The 23,567-nt window shown below is 33.7% G+C and overlaps 1 protein-coding gene across 6 annotated transcripts in view; it reads left to right on the top strand.

Moving 5' to 3' along the window:
- The window catches only part of Znf280d (zinc finger protein 280D), a 122,157-nt gene that overhangs the window by 11,950 nt on the left and 86,640 nt on the right, over positions 1 to 23,567 (top strand). For 3 of the 6 annotated variants that reach the window (XM_071608296.1, XM_027925931.2, XM_071608298.1), the window contains exons 2-7: positions 10,882 to 10,925; positions 11,038 to 11,106; positions 13,848 to 13,994; positions 15,330 to 15,395; positions 15,491 to 15,630; positions 23,146 to 23,263. In XM_071608296.1, the coding sequence (XP_071464397.1) occupies positions 11,079 to 11,106; positions 13,848 to 13,994; positions 15,330 to 15,395; positions 15,491 to 15,630; positions 23,146 to 23,263 (499 nt within the window). In that variant the 5' untranslated portion in view covers positions 10,882 to 10,925; positions 11,038 to 11,078. Of the gene's footprint in view, positions 1 to 10,881; positions 10,926 to 11,037; positions 11,107 to 13,847; positions 13,995 to 15,329; positions 15,396 to 15,490; positions 15,631 to 23,145; positions 23,264 to 23,567 lie in introns of those variants that run through there. The other 3 variants (XM_027925932.2, XM_071608295.1, XM_071608297.1) reach the window with 3 other exon arrangements.

The raw sequence follows: 23,567 nt of genomic DNA, 5'->3' as shown, positions 1-23,567 counted from the left end.
AACACCACACACCTTATTTGCCCCACCACAAAGTTGTATTACTTTGGGCAAGGTACTCACCCTCCTGAATAGCTCACTAAAATTTTACAGCTACAAACAACCCTCATAGGGTTGTTTGAAGATTAGATTAAATAATTATGCATTTAATGTTAGCAAAGGTAATAATAATTGTTATATTATAACTATATAGTGATAACATAGTAATGAATGAATTAGTTGTGTTGAAGCTCCATATTAGGTATGAAATACTGTAGTTTGTTCAAAACAAGTAAAAGATGGTTATCACTTGAGCCATAAAGAACAAGTACCCTCATTCCTTCTTTTTCATGACAGCCTTTAAAATACAGTTATGTGTCTCTTAAATATGGGAGCACATATTCTGAGAAATATATCATTAGGTAATTTTTTCATTGGGTGCGTTACTTACTTCAAGTGGGCCTGTTGATGCAGTCAAGAGACTCAAAATTCAAGATGCATGAGGCACAACATAGTATATGGTTTCGTGGTAAAGTTTTTTTTTTTTTTTTTAAATCATTAGAAGGAGTATGCTTTAAACACAGATAAAAAAGTATGGTATAGTGAATATGTAAACCAGTAACATGGTTGTTTATTATCATTATCAAATATTATGTGATGTATATAATTACAGGTATATTGTATTATTTCAGGACTGATTCCAACCTTTCCCCTTTTCTATTTGCCATTAACATTCTCAAGTATATAACCATTTTTGAAATTATGTTTAATATATTTGGTTTATTTAAAAAAATAAAAAACAATTTATATTCCTCTTTTCCCATATAAAGAGTTTATTCTTTTGTTTGTTTTCATTTTTGGTATTGGGGATTGAACCCAGAGGCACTTTATTTTATTTTTTATTTGTTCTTTTTAAATATGCATGATAGTAGATTGTGTTTTGACATATAATACATTATATGGAATATAACTTCCCATTCTTGTGATTGTACATGATGTGGAGTTATACTGGTCATGTATTCATATATGAACATAAAGTTATATTCGATTCATTCTACTGTCTTTCCTGTTCTCATTTCCTTCCTTTCCCTTCATTCCCTTTATCTAATCCAATGAACATTTATTCTCCCCCACACTTATTGTGTGTGAGCATCCACTTATCATGATATGTGGCTGATATAGAAATGGATAAAGAAAAGATACACACACACACACACACAATGGAATATTACTCATTCATAAAGAAGAATGAAATTATGGCATTTGTTTTGAACAAACTACAACATTTCATATCTAATATGGAGCTTCAACACAACTAATTCATTCATTACTATGTTATCACTATATAGTTATAAAGCAATTATAATTATCATATAACAATTATTATTACCTTTGCTAACATTAAGTACATAATTATTTCATCTAATAATTATTTATTTTTACTTGTATTCTTGATAATTGCTATTTAGATTGGAGTGAGCTGGAATCTCAATGTAGTTTTGATTTGCATTTCTCTGATTATTAAAGATGCTGAACATTTTTTCATATATTGATGAATTGTATTTTTTCTGTGAAGTGTGTGGTCAGTTCTTTTGCCCATTATTGGTTTAGGGTTTTTTTTTTTGTTGTTAAATTTTTTGGGTTCTTTATATATCCTGGTGATTAATGCTCTATTTCAGGTGGTGGCAAAGATTTTCTCTTATCTATAGGCTCTTTCTTTACGTTCTTGATTGTTTCCTTTGCTGTGAAGTTTTTTAGTTTGATACCAGCTGATTTATTGATTCTTGATTTTGCTTCTTGCACTTTAGGAGTCTTGTTGAGGAATTTGGTTCCTAAAAGTAGACATGATGGAGATTTGGGCCTACATTTTCATCTAGTAGGTGTAGGGTTTCTGTTCTAATGTCAAGGTCCTTGATCCACTTTGAGTTGAGTTTTGTGCAGGGCAACAGAGAGAGTTTGGATTTCATTTTGCTACAAATGGATTTCCAGTTTTCCCAGCACCATGTGTTGAAGAGGCTATGTTTTCTCCAAAGTATGTTTATGTTGTCTTTGTCTAGTAGGAGGTAAGTCTATTTATGTGGGTTTGTATTTGTGTCTTCTATTCTGTACCATTGGTCTTTGTGTCTGTTTTGAAGCCAATACTATGCTGTTTTTGTTGCTATAACTCTGTAGTATAATTTAAGTTCTGATATTGTAATGCTTCCTGCTTAACTTTTCTCACTAAGGACTGTTTTGTCTATTCTGATTTTTTAAAAAAATTTTATTTTCCAAATGATTTTCATGACTGCTTTTTCTATTTCTATGAAGTATGTCATTGGAATTTTTATAGGAATATATTAAATCTGTATAGTGCTTTTGGTATTACAGCTATTTTGACAATATTAATTCCGCCTATCCATTAACATGGAAGTTCATTTTATCTTCAATTTCTTTAGTGTTCTGTAGTTTTCATTGTAGTGAAATGAAAAACTCTTTGTGTCTCTGGTTCTCTTTCTATGTGTGTATATCTATATCTGTGTCCTTTCTACCTATTTTTTTTGTTTAGCTAGCTAAAGCATGGTACAAGAGATTAGCTAACTTGTCCAAGGTGATAGGGCTAGTAAATGGTTGACCCAGGATTTAAATCTGGCATTTATTCTTCACATTTCATTGTTTGTGGTCAAGAACAGTTTAAAGTATACATCCTTAGATTTTTAGAAGTGAATTAAATCAGGGTCCTTCAGTTGATAAGTCTAGAATGGAGGGTGACTTGGCTGAAATAGGAAAACTAGCAATTGTAATGCAATGTTACAAGCCTTAAGGATATTAAAGTTCCAGAAAATGGCTACAAAAAATTATAATGTTAGGAAGCATTTTCCTATGACATCGTTAATTATTAAAACTTCACACCAGGTGCAGTGGCGTACTCCTGTAATCCCAGCAGCGCAGCACGACTGTAATTCCAGTTTCTGGAGGCTGAGGCAGGAGGATCTCGAGTTCAAAGCCAGCCTCACCAATTTAGAGAGGATTTAAGCAACTCATCAAGACTCTGTCTCTAATTAAAATACAAAAATGGGCTGGGGATGTGGCTCAGTAGTTAAGCACCCCTGGGTTCTCCCCAGTAACAAAACAAAACAAAACTTTACTATAAATGATGCTAAGAAGTAGTGAAACTTCTAAATGTTAATAAGAAATTACATATTTAAAAAAACTTGGACCAGAATTTTAATTTGATTCCTAAAAATTTTGTAGAAAAAATATTCTTTAAGTTATAGTTTAATTTTAGATACATAAAAGCTGAAAAATTAACAAAATAAGAATTAAAATTATTTATATGGGCAGTCTCCAAAAAAGAGCGGATTATATTCTAAAGGATCTTTTATAATCAGTTACTTGGAATTAATTCCCTCCCCTGTATATTAAACATGGGCATGAAATCTGTTACCTGACTCAGTAGCCGAAGCAGAGAGTTGTTTTTTTATTTTATTTTTTGTAATTGTAAATGGATAGAATGCCTTTATTTGTTTATTTTTATGTGGTGCTGAGGATTGAGCCCAGTGCTTTGCACATGCCAGGCAAGCACTCTGCCCCTGAGCTACAGCCCTAACCCTGAAGCAGAGAGTTCTTTTGTTCTTTTTTTTTTTTTTTTTTTTCTGTTTCAGAGCCAACTCTGAGCTGCAAAAGCAAGAGATCTTTTAGAGCTGCAAAATCCCCACTTCATATCTTTGCTGGATATTCCACTTCTCAAGCAGTTGATAGAATTCATAGAATTGTGTGCCTTACCACCAAAATTCTAAAGCATTTGCCATAGATAATCATATGATTGCTTAATAGAAATATACAAGAGTCTCATAGGCTGTGTAATTCTGATCCTTACCATTTTTTCTTTAAACTTGGTACTGATAGGTCCTTAATACTGAACCAGAATTATCATGTACTTACACTTGACACAAGCATTACACTGATTATAGTTTAGAGATAAGCTACAAATATTACCGATGAGTTTGGGATAGAATAATGAAAAAGTAAAACAATACAATCTGCACAAGGCTTTACTGGGGCTTATGCTTGAACACAAAGGAGTCAGTACATAGAACAGAATTCCTAGACTGGTTCTCTGAGAACTGAGAAGAGTGAAGGATTTTTAGGCAAGGAATAGGCTCCTGCAGAGTCAACTGCTGACCCAGAATTTCTGCACTATCATGCTGGTTCTTTGTGCTCTGCACTGGGGTTTGTGTGTGACATGGTAATCCACACAGGCTCATTGGGTTCATTTGCACTTGGCTCTTGCTGAGATGGTGGAGGTGCTCACTCACACAACCCTAGAAAGCTGCAGAAAAGTCCCTTGGCAGGCTTCAAGGGCCATTGCCCACCAGGTCCTGGCATTAGTGGTTGTTGGTGGTGATGGTTGTTGCATAGTGGCAGGGAAAGAGTGGCATCTGCTGCCGCCTTCTAAACTGACCTGGTGGCACCTTAGCACTGGTTTTTATCTCCACATCATCTCCACCCAGGCTGGGTGCTATTGCCCCCTGCATCCTGTTCCAACAAACCCCAGGAGGTTCTGGTCAGCTACAAAGACAACCTGTATTTAACAAAAACACAGAAAAGTACAGAAAACAAAAACCTATCTTTTGGGTAAGATTAGGCTTCTCCTGTTCTGTCTCACCACTCTTTAAATAATTGCGTTAAAGAGGTTTAAATAGCCAGACCTCAGAATTAGGAGAATTTAAAGACAAAACTCATGAAGAGCCTTCTGTAATAGTAATTAAAATATTTGTAGTAATTTATAGTAATAATTCCTGAAGTACTTTTAAATAATTGTTTTTTCTTTTAGAAAAAAAAATTATGCAGTCCAAATAATTTAGAAATGGGAAAACTTGCTGTGTTCTCAGGTTGAGAGTAAAGAGGAATATGAAGATTGAATTAGTTATGTATTCTAATATTTTAGATTTCCAGTGTCTTAATTTTTTACTCTTTTTACTTTATAACTAAATGGATTTTTAAAAGCTTATTATATAAAATTTATGTTGTTCTGTATACATGAAAATACAGATAACAAATTCTTTTTTGTGTTGTTAGGATATTTAACCCAGAGCATTGTACTTGTTTGGCAAACACTGCCACTGAACTCTATCTCCAGCCCCCCACAGATAACAAATTCTTGGTTCAAATAAAGCAGTTTAATTGTGTTTTTTTATGATAGTGTGTTTTTTTTTGTAACAGAATTTTTTAAGTCCAATGAATGACAGACATTCAGTCATAAATTTCTGAAGACTGTGGCTGAGACTTATTCATCTGTTTCCCCTTAGAATTTAGCATAACACCTTGTTTACAGAAGGCCATGAGTGTGTGTGTGTGTGCGCGCGCGCATGTGTGTGTGTGTGTTTAATTTATATATGACAGCAGAATGCATTACAATTCTTATTACATATATAGAGCACAATTTTTCATATCTCTGGTTGTATATATAGTAATTCACACCAATTCGTGTCTTTATACCTGTACTTTGGATAATAATGATCATCACATTCAACTATCGTTAATTGCCCCATGCCCCCTCCCTTCCCCTACAGCCCTTCTGCCCTATCTAGAGTTCATCTATTCCTCCCATACTCCCTCTCCCTATCCCACTATGAATCAGCCTCCTTATATCAAAGAAAACATTAGGCATTTGGCTTTTTGGGATTGGCTAACTTCACTTAGCATTGTCTTCTCTAACTTCATCCATTTACCTGCAAATGCCATGATTTTATTCTCTTTTATTGCTGAGTAATATTCCATTGTGTATATGTGCCACATTTTTTTAAATTCATTCATCTATTGAAGGGCATCTAGGTTGGTTCCACAGTTCAGCTATTGTGAATAAACATTGATGTGGCTGTGTCCCTGTAGTATGCTATTTTTAAGTTGTTTGGGTATAGACCAAGGAGAGGGATAGCTGGGTCAAATGGTTCCATTCCCAATTTTCCAAGAAATCTCCATTCTGCTTTCCATATTGGCTGCACCAATTTGCAGTCCCACCAGCAGTGTATGAGTGTACCTTTTCCCCCGCATCCTCGCCAACACTTATTGTTGTTTTTATGCATAATAAGTGCCATTCTGACTGGAGTGAGATGAAATCTTAGAGTGGTTTTGATTTGCGTTTCTCTAATTGCTAGTGATGATGAACATTTTTTCATGTATTTGTTGATTGATTGTACATCATCTTCTGAGAAGTGTCCCTTCAGGTCCTTGGCCCATTTATTGATTGGTTTATTTGTATTTTTGGTGTTTAGTTTTCTGAGTTCTTTGTATAATAGAGATTAGTGCTCTATCTTATGTGTAAGGGGTAAAGATTTGCTCCTAAGATGTAGGCTCTCCATTCACCTCACAGATTGTTTCTTTTGCTGAGAAGAAACTTTTTAGTTTGATTCCATCACATTATTGATTCTTGATTTTAATTCTTATGTCATAGGAGTCTTATTAAGGAAGTTGGGGCCTAATCCCACATGATGGAGATTAGAGTGTACTTTTTCTTCTGTTAGATATAGGGTCTCTGATTGTATTCCTAAATCCTTGATGCATTTTGAGTTGAGTTTTGTGCATGGTGAGAGATAGGGGTTTAATTTCATTTTGTTGCATATGGATTTCCAGTTTTCCCAGCACCATTTGTTGAAGAGACTGTCTTTTCTCCAATGCATGTTCTTATCTTTGTCTAATATAAGGTAATTGTAGTTTTGGAGGTTAGTCTCTATGTCCTCTATTCTGTACCATTGGTCTACCAGTCTGTTTTGTTGCCAATACTATGCTGTTTTTGTTACTATTGCTCTGTAGTATAGTTTAAGGTCTGGTACAGTGATGCCACCTGCTTTTCTCTTCCTGCTAAGGATTGCTTTAGCTATTCTGGGTCTCTTATTTTTCCAGATGAATTTCATGATTGCTTTTTCTATTTCTATGAGGAATGCCATTGGGATTTTGATCAGAATTGCATTAAATCTGTTTAGTGCTTTTGGAAGTATGGTCATTTTTATAATATTAATTCTGCCTATCCAAGAGCAAGGTAGATCTTTCCATCTTCTAAGATCTTCTTTGATTTCTTTCTTTAGAGTTCTGTTATTTTCATTATATAGTTCTTTCATCATTTTCATTAAGTTGATTCCCAAGTATTTTATTTATGTATTTATTTATTTAGTTTTGAGGCTATCGAGAATGGGGTAGTTGTCCTCATTTCCCTTTCTGAGGATTTCTCACTGATATACAGAAATGCCTTTGATTTATGGGTGTTGATTTTATACCTTGCTATTTTGCTGAATTCATTTACTAGTTCTAGGAGTTTTCTGGTGGAGAACTAGAAAACTAGTTAGGGTGTTCCAGGTATAGAATCATATCATTAGCAATTTCTATTTCCTGAAATAAATTGGAGATTATTGGTATTAGTTCTTCTTTAAAGGTCTTGTAGAACTCGGCTGTGAATCCATCCGGTCCTGGGCTTTTCTTGGTTGGTAGACTTTTGATGGCGTCTGCTATTTCGTCACTTGAAATTGATCTGTTTAAATTGTGTATATCATCCTACTTAAATTTGGGCACATTATATGACTCTAGAAATTTGTCGATGCCTTCGATATTTTCTATTTTATTGGAGTATACGTTTTCAAAATAATTTCTAATTATCTTCTGTATTTCCGTAGTGTTTATTGTGATATTTCCTTTTTCATCATGTATGTTAGTGATTTGAGTTTTCTCTCTCCTTCTCTTTATTAGCATGGCTAAGGGTCTGTCAATTTTATTTATTTTTTCAAAGAACAAACTTTTTGTTCTGTCGGTTTTTTTCAGTTGTTTCTTTTGTTTCAATTTCATTGATTTCAGCTCTGATTCTAATTATTTCCTGTTGTCTGCTGCTTTTGGTGTTGATTTTTTGTTCTTTTTCTAGGGTTTTGATATGTAGTGGTAAGTAATTTATTTGTTGACTTTTTCTTCTTTTAAGGAATGAACTCCATGCAGTGAACTTTCCTCTTAGAACTGCTTTCATAGTGTCCCAGAGATTTTGATATATTCTATCTGGGTACCTCTAAAAACTTTTTAATCTCCTCCTTGATGTCTTCTGTAACCCATTGATCATTCAGTAGCATATTATTTAGTCTCCAGGTGTTAGAGTGTATTTTATTTCTTATTTTATCATTGATTTCTAATTTTATTCCATTATGATCTGATAGAAAGGAGGGTAGTATCTCTACTTTTTTATATTTGATAAGAGTTGCTTTGTGGCATAGTATATGATCTATTTTAGAGAAGGATCCATGTGCTGCTGAGAAGGAAGTATGTTCTCTCGTTGAAGGTTGGAATATTCTTAACTCAGTTAAGTCTAAGTTATTGTATTATTGAGTTCTATAGTTTCTTTGTTCAGCTTTTGTTTGGAAGATCTATCTAGTGATGAAAGAGGTGTGTTAAGGTCACCCAAAATTATTGTGTTGTGGTCTATTTGACTCTTGAACTTGAGAAAAGTTTGTTTGATGAACATAGCTGCTCTGTTGTTCGGGGCATATATATTTATAATTGTTAAGTCTTGTTGGTGTATGGTTCCCTTGAGCAGAACGTAGTGTCCTTCTTTATCCTTTTTGATTGACTTTAGTTTGAAGTCTACTTTATTTGAAATGAGGATAGAAACCCCTGCTTGCTTCTGCAGTCCATGTGAGTGGTATGCTTTTTCCCAACCCATAACCTCAGCCTGTGAATGTCTTTTTCTATGAGATGAGTCTCTTGGAGGCAGCATATTGTTGGGTCTTTTTTTTTTTTTTTTTTTTTTTGGTCCAATCTGCTAGTCTATTTCTTTTGATTGGTGAGTTTAGGCCATTAACATTCAGGGTTATTATTGAGACATGATTTGTATTCCCAGCCATTTTTGTTTATTTTTGATATTTAACATGACTTGGTTTCTCTTCTGATGAGATTTTCCTTTAGTGTAATCCCTCCCTCTGCTGATTTTCATCATTGTTTTTCATTTCCCCTTCTTTGAATATTTTGCTGAGGATGTTCTGTAGTGTAGGCTTTCTAGTTGTAAATTCTTTTAACTCTTTTTTTTTTTTATCATGGAAGGTTTTTATTTCATCATTAAATCTAAAGCTTAGTTTTGCTGATATAAGATTCTTGGTTGGCATCCATTTTCTTTCAGAGCTTGGTATTTGTTGTTCCACGATCTCCTGGCTTTGAAGGTCTGGGCTGAAAAATCTGCTGAGATAAGAATAGTCTCCCCCTATATGTGATCTGATTCCTCTCTCTTGTGGCTTTTAAGATTCTATCCTTATTCTTTTTGTATGTTAGGCATTTTCATTATAATGTGCCTTGGTGTACATCTGTTGTAATTTTGTACATTTGGTGTCCTGTAAGCCTCTTGTATTTGGTTTTCCAATTTGTTCTTCATGCTTGGGAAATTTTCTGATATTATCTCATTCAAGAGATTGCGCATTCCTTTGGCTTGAAACTCTGTGCCTTTCTCTATCTCAGTAACTCTTAGATTTGTTCTTTTGATGCTGTCCCATAATTCTTGGATGTTCTGTTCATGGTTTCTAACTTTCTTCACTGTGTGGTCAGCTTTATTTTCCAGATTGTATACTTTGTCTTCATTATCTGACATTCTTTCTTCCAAGTGATCTAGTCTGTTGGTTATGCTTTCTATTGAGTTTTTTATTTGATTTAAGCTATCCTTCATTTGAAGGATTTCTGACTTTTTTTTTTTTTCAGAGTCTCTATCTCTATCTTGAAACAATCTTTTGCTACCTGTATTTGCTCTCCTATTTCTTTGTTGGAGTGATCAATTTGTGCTTGTATTTGCTCATTTAGGTCATTCTTTAATTCACAAATCATTTTGATTATGAACCTTCTGAACTCCTTCTCTGACATTTCATCAACTTCGCTGTCCATACGTTCTGTTATTATAGTGTCCTGTCTTGTTTGGGGCACTTTCCTCTCTTGTTTTTTCATGTTGTCTATGTGTCTTCCTTTCTTGCAGTGTGGATCTGAGACATTACAGTTTCTTCCCTATATTCTTGTGGTACCTGTGCAGATTATCTGTACCTCACCTTGATGTTGGGCTTCCAGACCCTCAATGGATGCTACTGCATCCTGGATCTGGGCCCTGCAGAAGCTGGTGTGGGTGGATCTGGGCCACTGGGCTTGACCTCCTGTGGTAGTCTGCTGGTAGAAGAGGTGGTCTTGTGCCAAAGGCTAGGCTCTGGAGGTGTCTGCCTCGCTGGGGGAGGGGTGAACCCGACCTACTCAGAGCCTGAACCCAGTGCGCTGGAGTGGCAGTCTGGGCTGGATCTGAGCTCCTGCAGTAGTCGACTGGTCAGACAGGGGTGGTCCTGCACCAGAGGCTTGGCTATGGCGAGTGTCTGCCCCGCTGGGAAAAGACTGCTCTCCTGGGCCCTGTGCGCCTGGGCCCTGCGCGGCAGAGGCCAGTGTGGGTGGATCTCGGTAGTTATATTTTGAATGTATCAATCTATGATGAAATGTATCCAACCAAGTTTTTGTTCCTTTTCAGTTGCTAAAAAAATAGAATAATAAACTAGAATTTATTTTAACTTTTGTTTTCTTACAGAAATTATTACATTTCTGAAACGTGAAAAGTAGGTAATAAAGATGAATGCCAATTGGCATTTGAAAAGTCAGATTTACTAAAACAATACATCATGAGGTGATTGATTACTAGTTTTTATGAGAGAATATTGTTTAAAAATTGTTTTTATTTAGTAATTCATTTGTTCAATTATTAAGTGCTTACTACAACCATCATTTTATTTATTTAATTGGGTTTATTTAGGGATGAATCAGTTATATGAGTTATGTATATATCAAACATATCCAACTTAAAAATTGAGCTTTTTATAGGAAAAAAGAGTTTATTGTAGTTTAATTACCCCACCCTAATGATAATATATCTTTATTTTACAGGAAGGAAAACAGATATAACTTGCTGCCTTGTTTGGAGTCACATGGTGAGTTTTAAGATCAAAATTCTCCCCAATAATTTCTTAATCCCAAGTTCCATGTTTTAATATTTAGTGTTCTTTAAAATGATTCATAAAATTGACTGATCTCATGTATCAGTACTTAGGTGACAATTTACAGAAAATCAGCTCTGCAACTTGATGGGCGACAACCCTTTTCAACCAAAAGGTAAGTGTTGTGGCTACAACAGATGACAGTGTGTATGGCTTTTGTTTAACTGCTTCAAGAGAAGGTGGAGGACTTTTTCTTAAAAACTTAAAATTGTTGGAGTAGCAAATGTTCATATAAAAAAGTAAAGTAGAAGTGAACTTTATTCTTTTTGTTAACAGAGATAACTATCAATTTAGTATATTCATGTGTTTCTTCTATGCATAGACAAAAAATATTTCTAGAAAACATTAAAAAGGTGCTATGTGACCTTAACGTTTTTCTCTGCAGTGTGTTCTGGATATTTTAACAATGGCAGAGTCCTGTGAGAAAGAACAAGGAAGATCTTTGCATACTCTTATCAGTTCTCTAGGGCTGCCATAACAAAGTACCACAGACTAGGTGGTTTATAGGATGGAAGTTTGTTTTCTCATAATTTTTGAGGCTAAAAAGCCAAGATTAACTTGTTGGTAGGGGTGGTTTCTTCAGAGGGCCACAAGGGGAGGGCCAGGCTTCTCTCTTGGGCTTGTAGATAGCCATGTTCTCATTAGGTTTTCACATGGTCCTCTCTCTATGCATATGCCTACATCCCACTTTTCACTTCTGTTAAAAGACACCAGTTATATGGATTTTATTGCCACCCAAGTGACCTTTTAAAAAAATATTATTTATTTATTTATTTATATGTGGTGCTCAGGATCAAACCTAGTGCCTCATGCATACGAGGCATGTGCTCTACCACTGAGCTATCACCCAGCCCCTAGTGACCTTATTTTAACATAATTATTTCTAAAGGTCTATCTATAAATATAGCCATAGTCTGAGGTAGTGAGGGTTAGGAATTTAGCATATGGCTTTTGAGAAAACACAATTTAACCCATTACATATATCAGCTGGAAATAAATAGTACTTTTATTATCAGTTCACAGTGGATCTTCCTAATTTTTCAAAATTAGGTACTATCTTACTTCACCTTGTCTATACGTTATCTCATGCTGTGGGTATGTTGATTATCTAATGTTGTGGGGGAAATGTATTCCCAGTGAATTAAATTTGGCTGTGGCTATGTAAAATTAAGATGTGAAGAAAGAGAGTAGTTTGAGATCATGTATTTTAACATTTGAATTGAATGATATTGACTGTCAATGTAGTTCAAAATTCAAAGGAAAATAAAAATATAATGGTTTATTGAGGAAGTTATAATTGAACCAAGGATTAGTGCAAATGGGCAATTAATTGGTTGAGTATCTAGTTGAAAATGGATGTTTTACATGGTGTTTTCCATTTTCTTGAATGTATATAAAACTTAGGTAGATATCATAAATAGCTTCAAGTAATTTCTTCAGTCATACAATTACAAGGCAGTGAAGATTTGAACCATTCAATTTGATTTCAAGTCCATGTCCTTTTTATGTTGTAGACTGGAATGATATAGACTGTAAAGGTAAGGTACTCTGTGCAGAAGTGATATAGATTTTAGTATTTTTAATGATCTGAGTTGAAAAACTTAAAGAACTCTTATCTAACTAGTAAAATAGTACAATTATAAAAGGAAGGGGTCAGTTTGTGATGTTGATGACATCTGAAAAAATAGGAAGGCCTTTGATAGGTAGATTACTAAACACTTAAATATTATACCAGGGAATGGTTTGTGACATACTTTTCTATATATTTATAAAAGAATGGCATCTAATTTGTTGAAATATTTGTTTTGTATGCTGTCTCCAGAGCATAATTTCAGTTGATATCTTTCAGTTTTATGGTAGAATATTGCTTGAATTTTGAGTTAGAAGTGGAAATGATATTATTTTAGTATAATAAAAAATTACCTTTTAAAAATGATGTATTAAAGATATTGCCAGAACCCTGGAAATTTTTATTTCTTTTGTGGATAGGAGGTTTTCCTAAAATCCTGGTGTTATTGGTGTTCCATCTATATCTAAGTGCTTCTTAGGAACTCAGTGTACTTGGTCATAATTTCTGAGAAGTGGTATTTACTGTATGTATTGCTTTGATCGGTTTCTTCAGGTGAGAAAATATAATATATTCTGGCTGGTATAAGCCTCCCTCATTTTCTGTATTTTAATTTAGCACCTATCCCTGCTTTGCTCTGTGCCTAACATTCCTGAATTTGGTAGTAATTCTAGTTTGTTTCCTACCTGTTATTTCTTAGTCTTAGTCTACCTGTGGTTAATATCTCTTTAGAAAGATAATGATTAGATAGAATATGTTTATCTAGGTGTACTACTGAAGCTCACTTTGGATTTTGTTATTTCTAAGTTTTCTATCTATGGTAAATAACTAATATCTTTCGTTTTCTGTCTTTCTATCTACCTCTTAATCTATCTTAATTGTCTAGTTTTTATCCTAGTGAGGTTTGAATTTCTTATTGTTATTACAGGGTACTGACTACGAATATCAATTCAGAAATTGCTATTAGAATTGTTAAAGTAGATCTTCAATATCAGGTATTATAAAAATGTTTTTACTGCCAGGCACGGTGGTGGTGCATGCCTGTAATCCCAGCAATCTCAGCAGCTTGGGAGGCCAAGACAGGAGGATCACAAGTTCAAAGCTAATCTCAGCAAAAGCGAGGTGTTAAGCAACTCAGTGAGACCCTGTCTCTAAATAAAATACAAAATAGGGTTGGGATATGGCTCAGTGGTCTAGTGCCCGCTAGTTCAATCCCTGGGACTCACCCCGCAAAATGTTTTTATTTTTCTTTTTGAAAATAAGGTTACTTCTCTCCTTTTGAAAATTAGATAATTTTAAAATGGCAGAACTCTTTATGGAATGTGAAGAAGAAGAACTGGAACCATGGCAGAAGAAAGTAAAAGAAGTTGAGGATGATGATGATGATGAGCCCATCTTTGTTGGAGAGATATCGAGTTCAAAACCAGCAATTTCCAGTAAGCATTTACTTTTACTAAAGCCAAATTTTATAAGATATTATTTTTAATGGAAAACTTGTGAATGTCTTATGGGACTCAGTGTACTTATTCTACTGTAAGGAGTTAGGGATGAGAGATTAGGGGGAGGCCAGTAAGAACTTGAGAATCAAAATGGGGATGTGATTGGAGACTAGAGGGAAGCTAAAGGTTAAATATCAGAGGTGTGAGAGAGAAGTAGGCTTAGATTGGCTTGTCGCATTGGAGGTCTTCTGAGATTGGAAATAATTTCTAGTGAAACTGTGTATCCGAGTAAACTGTTTATCTGTTTATTTCTGTCTTTTCTCATTTAGCAGTTACATAAGGAAGGATCTGGAATGCTTAGATTAAAATTTGGAATATACTAAGTGTATATTAGTCTCAGGTGGAAGTTCTCACATCTAGGCCTCATTGCATTGTCATTCATACATGGCTAAAACTGTATATAGGCAGTGAATGATTCAGAGTCTCTGGCTTAAGTCCTCGATGGGTTGTAGATTCTGACCATAACCATTTTTCAGCAACTTATATTCATGAAAAAGAGGGACATCACCTATAGCCACTGTACTTTGATGATGTAGCAGTTAGCACACTTAAATCCTTTTAACTTTTTGGCAGAATAGCCTCTGTGGATTACTAGCTTTCATATACAGTAATTGGGCTGGACATTGTTATATTGTTAGAGTAAAGATACCAATACTTGCTAAGATATCCACTCTGAGATGTCTGAAGTATAGAGAAATAACATAGATTTCAAGTAGAAGGAGAAAATAGATCCTTTCTGATTTTATTTATACATTTGTTTTAAACCAGGAGAATTTATCAAAGAATGTAATGTGCCCTTCATATTACTGTTTTCTTAACTTACTATGGCAATGCTTAAAAGTGTGAATGAGTCTCAAGTTTCTGTACAACCTTGTCACCGTTCAAAGAAAGATGTAGATTGTATATAAATACATTTTAGAACACTTCAAATATGTAGACTCTTTTTGTGTGTTGGACTGCTGTTGAATGTGTGTACTATTTCTTTGTGTTGCAGAAAGTTTTGACTTGTGTATAATCAGATTTGTCATCCTTTTACTTCTGGCTTTTGGATCTTGAGTTTTAATGAGAACAGTTGTGCTTACTCTTTAAAATAGTTAAGGCTAACAATCTTGTTTCTTTTGTTTCTTTGGAAGCTAAAGATGTATGTGTTTAAAATTAACTGTGTTCTTAAATTAGTGATAATTTATATATTCTTTCTAGTAACCTGTTTGTTTTCAATTTGTGATTTCTATTTTCTTAGTACATATTTTAAAATTAATATAATTTTTTTAGATATTTTGAACAGAGTTAACCCCAGCTCATATTCAAGGGGAATAAAGAATGGCATACTCAGTCGAGGTACAGTATTATTGTACTATTTTAATTTTTAAATAAAGTATTTTGACAAAATTAATAGAAACATATTCAATATATTGTGTAATTTTAAAATACAGGTATTACTGCTGCATTCAAGCCTACAAGTCAACACTATACGAACCCAACATCAAATCCAGTTGCCGCCTCGCCAGTAAATTTTCATCCTGAATCTAGATCTTCAGATAGCTCTGTTATTGTTCAGCCTTTTTCTAAACCTGTAAGTGTTTTTGAAACTACATAGTCAGCCCAGGGATACGTTTGATATTATTTATCAGTATCAGCAGTACTCAGTTAAAATTCTGGACTGTCACAGGTAGTTATCCAGTAAGAGCAAAATCATAAGAAAATGTCACCATTTTTATAATAGCTTAAATAGTACCCAAAGTAATAGTTGCAGGCACTAAGTCCCCAGCCTATTAATAAGTCAGGTAATATGCTTAAGTTGAGTAGATATAATGTTGAAAACTATGTATCAAAATATGAGTTAAAATATTAATAATGAATATTGCATAATGGCAAAATATTTAAGATCACAAACTGGGTCAGGTGTTCTTAATAGGGAAAATTATTGAGAGACCATCATAGCTTTTTATTCTAAAAACATACCTTCTTGGTTTAGTTTTAAAACCTTAATAAAAAGTAATAGTTAATAGTGATAGTTATCATTTATTGAGCTATTAATATACATAAGGATTTATGCTAAGTGCTATGCATAAATTAATCTTATTTAATTCTTAAGCATCCCTAGGAAGTATGTGCTGTTATTATCCCCATTTTATAGTTGAGGAAACTTAGGCTTATAGAGGTTAAACGATTCACTCAAGATCACACAGCTGGCGAGGATCTGAGATTTCATTGTAGGCTAAACCATTCTTTATGTGTGGGTACACACACATAACTATACATTGTATATGAATGTATGCTTTCTAAAAATTGGAAGCATTGCCTAGTTCTATCAGTTCTCAATGGATAGTCTGTGAAGTCCTCTGGGGTTCCCTAAAACTCTCTCTGGGTTTGGAAATCAATGATATTGTCATCGCAGTTGAAGATACTAATTTTGCCTTTTCTACTATGTTGACATTTGCATTGATGATGTTGAAGCAATGGTGTGAGTAAGCTACTGATGCCTTAAGTGGGAATCAAAGTAGTGGCACCAAACTGTACCAGTAGTATTCATATTAGTCACCTACCGTATATTCACAATAAATTCACAATAAAAAATTTTAATTGTGAATATACGGTAGGTGACTAATATGAATGCTCATTTCCTTGATGAAACTACTAAGATCTATTAACACCAGTTTAAGTATGAAACATTAATGTTATTAATTTTTAAACTCTACCCATTAATATTTGTCTTTTAAAATATTTTGCGTGATGAAATAGTATACATAAAGTACTTCTGTGTCTGAAGTTTGGTGCTTGTGTGATTGAATTACGAGCTACACTATCTGTTTTTTAAAAATAGAACATCGTATCTAAATAGACATTTCCCAAATTTATTCTTGAACTAAATATTTAATAATAGCTTTATAATGGAAGTGATCCCTATGTAGGGCATATAGGTTTTTTCCTCGTCTCATTATACCTGAAAAAGGTGACCGTTATGAACCTCCCCTGTTTTCTCCCATAAGGCGGAGACTATGTGTAAGACGTCTACTTAATCCATAATACTGGAATGCTTTTTCCCTAGATATTACTAATCCCAAATTATATATAATCCTTTTGTTAAAAGACTGTAGATTCTTATAGAAGAATTAGCTCTTTTCTAAGCCTAACAGTTTGAGCGGTGTGCGAAGTCCTTTTCAGAGCACTTCATTGAAAGTTTCATGAAATCGGTAGATGGCACCAGATGGTCTAAGGGGTAGGGATCCAGGTGAGTTTCCAGGTCATGACCTTTTGGATTTCGAAACTAACAGTTATTTTTCTGCTTCATTTTAATTACCTTTCAATATTGGTCATGCCTTACCTAGACTATAAATGGAATTGGGGTATGAAAATTTGAAAGTTTGAGTTTGTTTTACTTATATCTTAGGAAATTCTCATTCCTTAAGCCCAGAATTAAAAGAGTTATCTTTTTCTTATTGTCTTATATTCTTTTTAGTCTAAATTTTCTTTCCTTGTTTATCGCATGGTATATGGAACCCTTACCTGGTAATTTAGTGGCTACAGGCATAGAGTTTTACTGGATAACACATGGATAGAAGAAGGCTGTTTTTTTGGTTTTTGGTTGTCTTCCCTGTGTACCAGGATGTTTCTTTGACATTTCACTCTATTCCCTGTGTATCCAGTTTTACGCATAATAGATGGTATTGTGCTCCTACGTATCTGTTGATCTTGCTGGTCCCTTACCATATCTTTACACAAGTCCTCCATGTCAAGTGATGTGGAGATAGAGCATCCTATACTTATGAATAGTACTCCAAAAATGCAGAAAGGGAATCATTACACCAAACATAGATAATCAGACCCATTCTGTGTATAGATACATAAACCTGGGCTCAAATTTTTCCTACAATGTGCCTAATCAAGTTTGAGTGGTTCCTACCCTATCCTCAAGCAGCTGTTGATGGTTTTACTGGTAAAGGATAACTTTTGGTAGAGGAAACTATAGGTCCTTTGCACAAGATTGCAGACCTCTGTTCAGGGACTGTAATCTTGTACTTATACAACTACGTATATTGTATCTTTCACACTTCAGAAATTCTCCCCATCTTATCTTTTCTTTCCTTTTGACCAGGACTACATTTTTCAGGTAATCCCTAAGAACCAATAAATAATTCTTTATAAGAAATATAGTAATGGATTTAATTTGAAAAATATATGCGCATTTGTGTACATTGTATGACGCGAGACTTCCTTATTGTGCTGTTTTTATTTTTTATCTTTATTTTTTGGCAATTGTAAAGGAATAAAATTCCAAGATTAATTACAACAAAAATTAGAACACCATTTTTACTTGAAACAATGACTGACAAACCATGGTGTGTTATTTATTTATTTTTTTGTATCAACATTATCACATATGTATGTGACTTAAAACAACACATGCATTATCTCACAGTCTTATGTAATATTACTGTGGGTCAGATCATGGTTTAGCTGGCTCCTCTGCTTTAGGGTCTCACAAGGCCGCTTTCAGTATGTGGTTCCTGAAGTTGCAGTCTTATCTGAAGCTCTGTGGGGGAAGTATCTGCTTCCAAGTTCACATGGTTGTTGGTAGCATTCATTTCCTTATAGGTTGTCAAACTGAGTCTCAGTATCTGACTGTTTTTTGGTTCATTCTTTGCCAGATGGGTCTTCCCAGGTTGGCTGCTTGCTTTCTCAAAGGTATTAAGGGAGAATCCTTAGCAAAATGTCATTAGAGTCTGAAGTAATGTAATTACGAATAGAAAATCATGTTTATCCTATTACTTTTGCTGTATTCTACTGGTTAGAAGCAAGTCAGAGGTCCTACACAAAGGGAGGGAATCACACAGGATATGATTAACAGGAGGTGGGAATTGTGGCGGCCACTTTAGTATATATCTGCCAGGCACAGTTCTTCAATTTTGGGTAGTTGGCAATCACTTCCTCAAAATTGAACACAGTGTACCTGCCATCTCAAGGAAAATGACTGATAGTAGTATTTCTTGATTATGGTAAAATTTGAGCTTTCAAGCAAAGATTAGAATTTTGGAAAACTTAACATCTGCCACTCTGATCTTGACAGCATCCTATTATTTCTTGAAGTGAGGTGGAAGGCTACCCAGAATGTAAAAATTATTTGCTGTTAGTTAGAATCAAATTAACTTAATGGTGTTCTCATGATTGTCATAAGCTGTTTGGCATTTAGGGGGAAAATGAGAAAGCGAAAACTCAATTATTTAATGAAGTTTATAAATAAAAATATTTCAAACATAACTTGGGGGGAAAAATAACAAAGCCAGGTGGTATCTTTGATGTTACAAAGTTAAAAACTAGAGACTTTTTTGACTTGGACTATTGTGTTTTTGTAGGCCTAGTTTTAAAATCAAAGTACTTCAATTGGTGGTTCCCAATTCTTGGATTCTTTAAAAAAACCAAAAAAAAAAAAAAAAAAAAAAAAAACAACAGTTTTGCCAGTTGGTCTGGGTGGGGCCTGGAAATAATAGATTTTTAAGAACTCCCAGGGATCTCCATAAAGTTAAGAATGATAGAGGTGTATTCTAGAATGAATTGAGAATCCTATTTAAGGAACTTTCTCCCCGTATTTTGGAAGCCATTGGTTTTAATAAATTGATTAATAGTTTCCCATTTTATGTCATGTTTTGTATGTGTGTATGTTTACTTTTTCCATGAACTGTCTTTGTATTTCATCATCTCTTTCAGGTAGGCAGGGATGGAATATATTATTACTTATAAAGTTAGTATGATACAGCTTAAGGGTCAGACCAGGATTCTAATTTCGGCTCCATCCAAAATAAATGGTGCTGTATTGGGAACCTTCCTCAACCAGGAAGGGCTTTATTAGTTCTTTTGTGATGACTACTTGATATATTTACTATGACAAGCAATTACATATAAACATAATTGTGGCTGTTATTTGTCGGAAGATGAATAACTTGAAGTTCAGAAGTGAATTGCCCAAGGTTACATAGTTAAATAAAAATGCAAATCTTCTGAATGCCAGTAAAGTGCTTGTTCTACTCTTATTATTGTATATGACATTTTTCTGGACTGTTTTTATAATTCATTAAAAATTCTCAATTGGAGAATTATTTTAATTATTTATTTGTTGATTAGTGGATTGCCTGCTCTCTGAAATTGTGATAATTAACCAGAGTTTTCTTCTAGAAAAGTGTTTAACAGCATTAACTTTATTATACTTATGTTAAAAGAACTATTTTAGAAAATGAAATTTTCAATTCTTAAAGTGCATATATTTAGAAAAAATATTTAAATTGAAGTAAAATTTTGCTTAGTTATAGTTCAGTATGGCATTATTGATTTTTTTAAACTACATTTTAAGGCTCAGATATCCATATCTGCCTTTTTGGTCCTAAATTCTAGATGTTACTTGTGTTACAATAATAACTTATTTCTATAACTTCTTAACAACCCTGTGTCAATTGGAAAGTTAGTAACAAAGCAAAATTCTTAAACTTGATCAGCCCTCAATTTATAAACAAAATATTTCAAATTTTGTTATAAAATAATATGTATTTTGTGAGGAAAGTTTAGAAAAGAGAGAAGAATATATCAGGACCATGTTGTATATGTCAATATGTATTTCACTTTTTACTGAACATTCTACTTGGATCATATCATTGATTATTTCTCAAAATCTTAATGTTAATAGTTGCATGATTATCCATCAATTTATTTTACCACTCCCCTATTGTTGGATATATAGGTTTTAATGTTTCTGCTATTATAAATAATTTTCCATTACACTTTCATTTCCTCATCATGAATCCTTGAATGTAGAATAATTTAATCATGTGAACCTTTTAAAGGCTTTGGTAACTACTGCTAACATTATTATGCAGATTATACCAAAATATAACCTCTACTTTGCCAGTAGTGAATGTTTCATCATTTTTTAAAAAAATTATTTATTTTTTTAGTTTTTAGGTGGATACAATATTTTTATTTTTTATTTTTATGTGTTGGGGATCGAACCTAGCGCCCCATGCATGCCAGGCGAGCGCGCTACCGCTTGAGCCACATCCCCAGTCATCATTTTTAAACTTTAACTTTATTCAAACTATCATTAGTCTTTTTAATTAAATTATTTATTTATTCTAATTTGTTATACACAATGGCAGAATGCAGTTGATTTCATATTACACATATAGAGCACAATTTTTCAAGTCACTGATTGTGCACAAAGTATTTTCACACCATTCATGTCTTCATACATATACTTAGGGTAATGATGTCTAACTCATTCCACATCATTCCTACTCCCTTGCTCCCTTCCTTCCCCTCCCTCCCACTGCTTAAGGGAACCATATATCAATAAGACATAACAGTTCTATCATTAGTCTTACAAGAAAAAAATAATTCAAACAGTTCCTATATTTCTCTTACCCATTTTCCCCCAATGTTAACTTTTTATCACAGGCAATTAACATGAACTAAACCTCAGACCTTAATAGAATTTCACCAGTTTTTCCATTAATGTTCCTTTTCTTTCCAGGATCCTATTCATGATCTCACCTTGTAGTTTTTTCTTAGTCTTATGTTTTCTGCAGTTATTAATTCTTTTTTTGATCTTGATATTCTTAAGAGTAGCCGCTAATTATATATTTTGTAGTATTGAAGAATGCCAATTCAATAAACACTATTATTTGCATTTCTTTGACTAGTATGTTGGAAAAAAGGTATTTTGAATATATTGGCCATTGCATTTTAGTTTGAATTATCTCAGTTTATGTCCTTTGCCCATTTTTTTTTCTAAAAGTAGCTGTCTTTTTTTCCAGTTTGATTTTTAAGCATTGTTAATCTTAAAACTTGCTTGCTATATATTACAACATGTAGAGTGGTCTGGCTTACTCTCAACAATGATTGTCTTTTATGAAAATGGCATTGGAGCATAATATTGTGGTGTGTGTTTTGTGTATGTGTCAGCATTCTTAACATACAATGCTATTTGAATATTCCTAAATTTATTGACCACAATTTTCATAATTATTTATAATAAGTGTATGTGTATATTTTCATATAAATGTATATATTACTGTATATTTGACCACAGCATAGTTCATCTCATACTTTTCACTTCTGTTTTCTTGAGATCTTCCTGCTAGTTTGAACCACCCTTTCTCCTCATGGAAGGGCTGAAATTTCCTTTGAGGCTCTGGTCTCTAGGAGCAGGGCTGCTGACCCAGATCACTTCTGTAAATAACTTCTATTCTATTCCCTGTCTGCTTGGCATTCTTACTGGCCAGGTTGCTTTTATATTTGCCTTATAAAAGGGGAGATTGGCCTACCACAGCTTTCTGTGGGATGATAGGAAGAGTGAGGGGACCAGTCTTTTCTGACCTATAGTCAGAAAAGATAGTTCTGACCTATAGTCAAGAAAGATAGTTCCAAAATTCATATTGTGTGATATATTCGTCCTTTCTGTTTGTTTGTATTGATATTTTGAAAGCAGGATTTTAAAAAAATATTTTTTAGTTGTACATGGATGCAGTATCTTTATTTTGTTTATTTACTTTTATGTGGTGCTGAGGATCGAACCCAGTGCCTCACATGTGGGAGGCAAGTGCTTTACCGCTGAGCCACATCCCAGACACCAGGATGCAGAATTTTTTTAGACGCACAAGAGCTTTTAATTTTTATAACCATGTTAATATGTTTTATACTTGTCTCCTTGTTTAGCCCAAGATTTTGCCCAGTTCTATTATTTGCTTTTTGATGGTGATACAGCATTTTTAGAATCCATCTCAGAGTGTATCACTGTTATTAATGTAAAATGGATTTACTTTTCTTTTATCTTGAAAATGTTGGACTATAATTTTTCCTTCAAATTAATTGGCTAGTCAGGAATAGACCAGCTCTATTAGCTTGCTTTCAAAGTTTAGTAAATTATAATTTTGGCAAATTAGAAATCATCTTTGTGTTTTTAAGCTTATTAATAATTGAGGCATCAAAGGTTATTCTTAGAATATTGGCATATAATTAATTTGCATTTATAAATTTTATGAAAAATAATTATAACTATAATGAATAAATGTAATATTCTTTCTCTGAAATATTTTAACAGGGTTACATAATGAGCTCATCACGAGTTGTATCTAATAATTCTTCAGAGTTACTATTTGACTTGACCCAGGAGACAGGAATATCACATTACCAAGGGGGACCAACACTTTCTATAGCAGGTTGGTATTAGTACTTTTTCCAAAAAGTTATAAAAGAAACTTGATGAATTTGCTTATGGAATTAACTTTCTATTTTGAAGCTCATACTCTCTTGTGAAGTCTTTCATATATTGTAACATGGAGTTGTGCTAATAGTTTTTGAATGCCTTTTTGGGTAACTTTATATAAAATCTTGGCTAAACTTCTTTGAACTCATTCTCACTTGGAGCCAAACTTAACACCTTAAAGTAATTTATATGAATTAGAGAGGTCCTCATATGCCCTAAATATTCTATTTTAAAAATTAGTTTCTATGACCACTTAG

Source organism: Marmota flaviventris, chromosome 2 (assembly GCF_047511675.1).
Source record: "Marmota flaviventris isolate mMarFla1 chromosome 2, mMarFla1.hap1, whole genome shotgun sequence".
NCBI classification, from domain to species: domain Eukaryota; kingdom Metazoa; phylum Chordata; class Mammalia; order Rodentia; family Sciuridae; genus Marmota; species Marmota flaviventris.
Note: the sequence above shows the minus strand (reverse complement) of the source record. Positions and strands in the feature narration are given on the sequence as shown.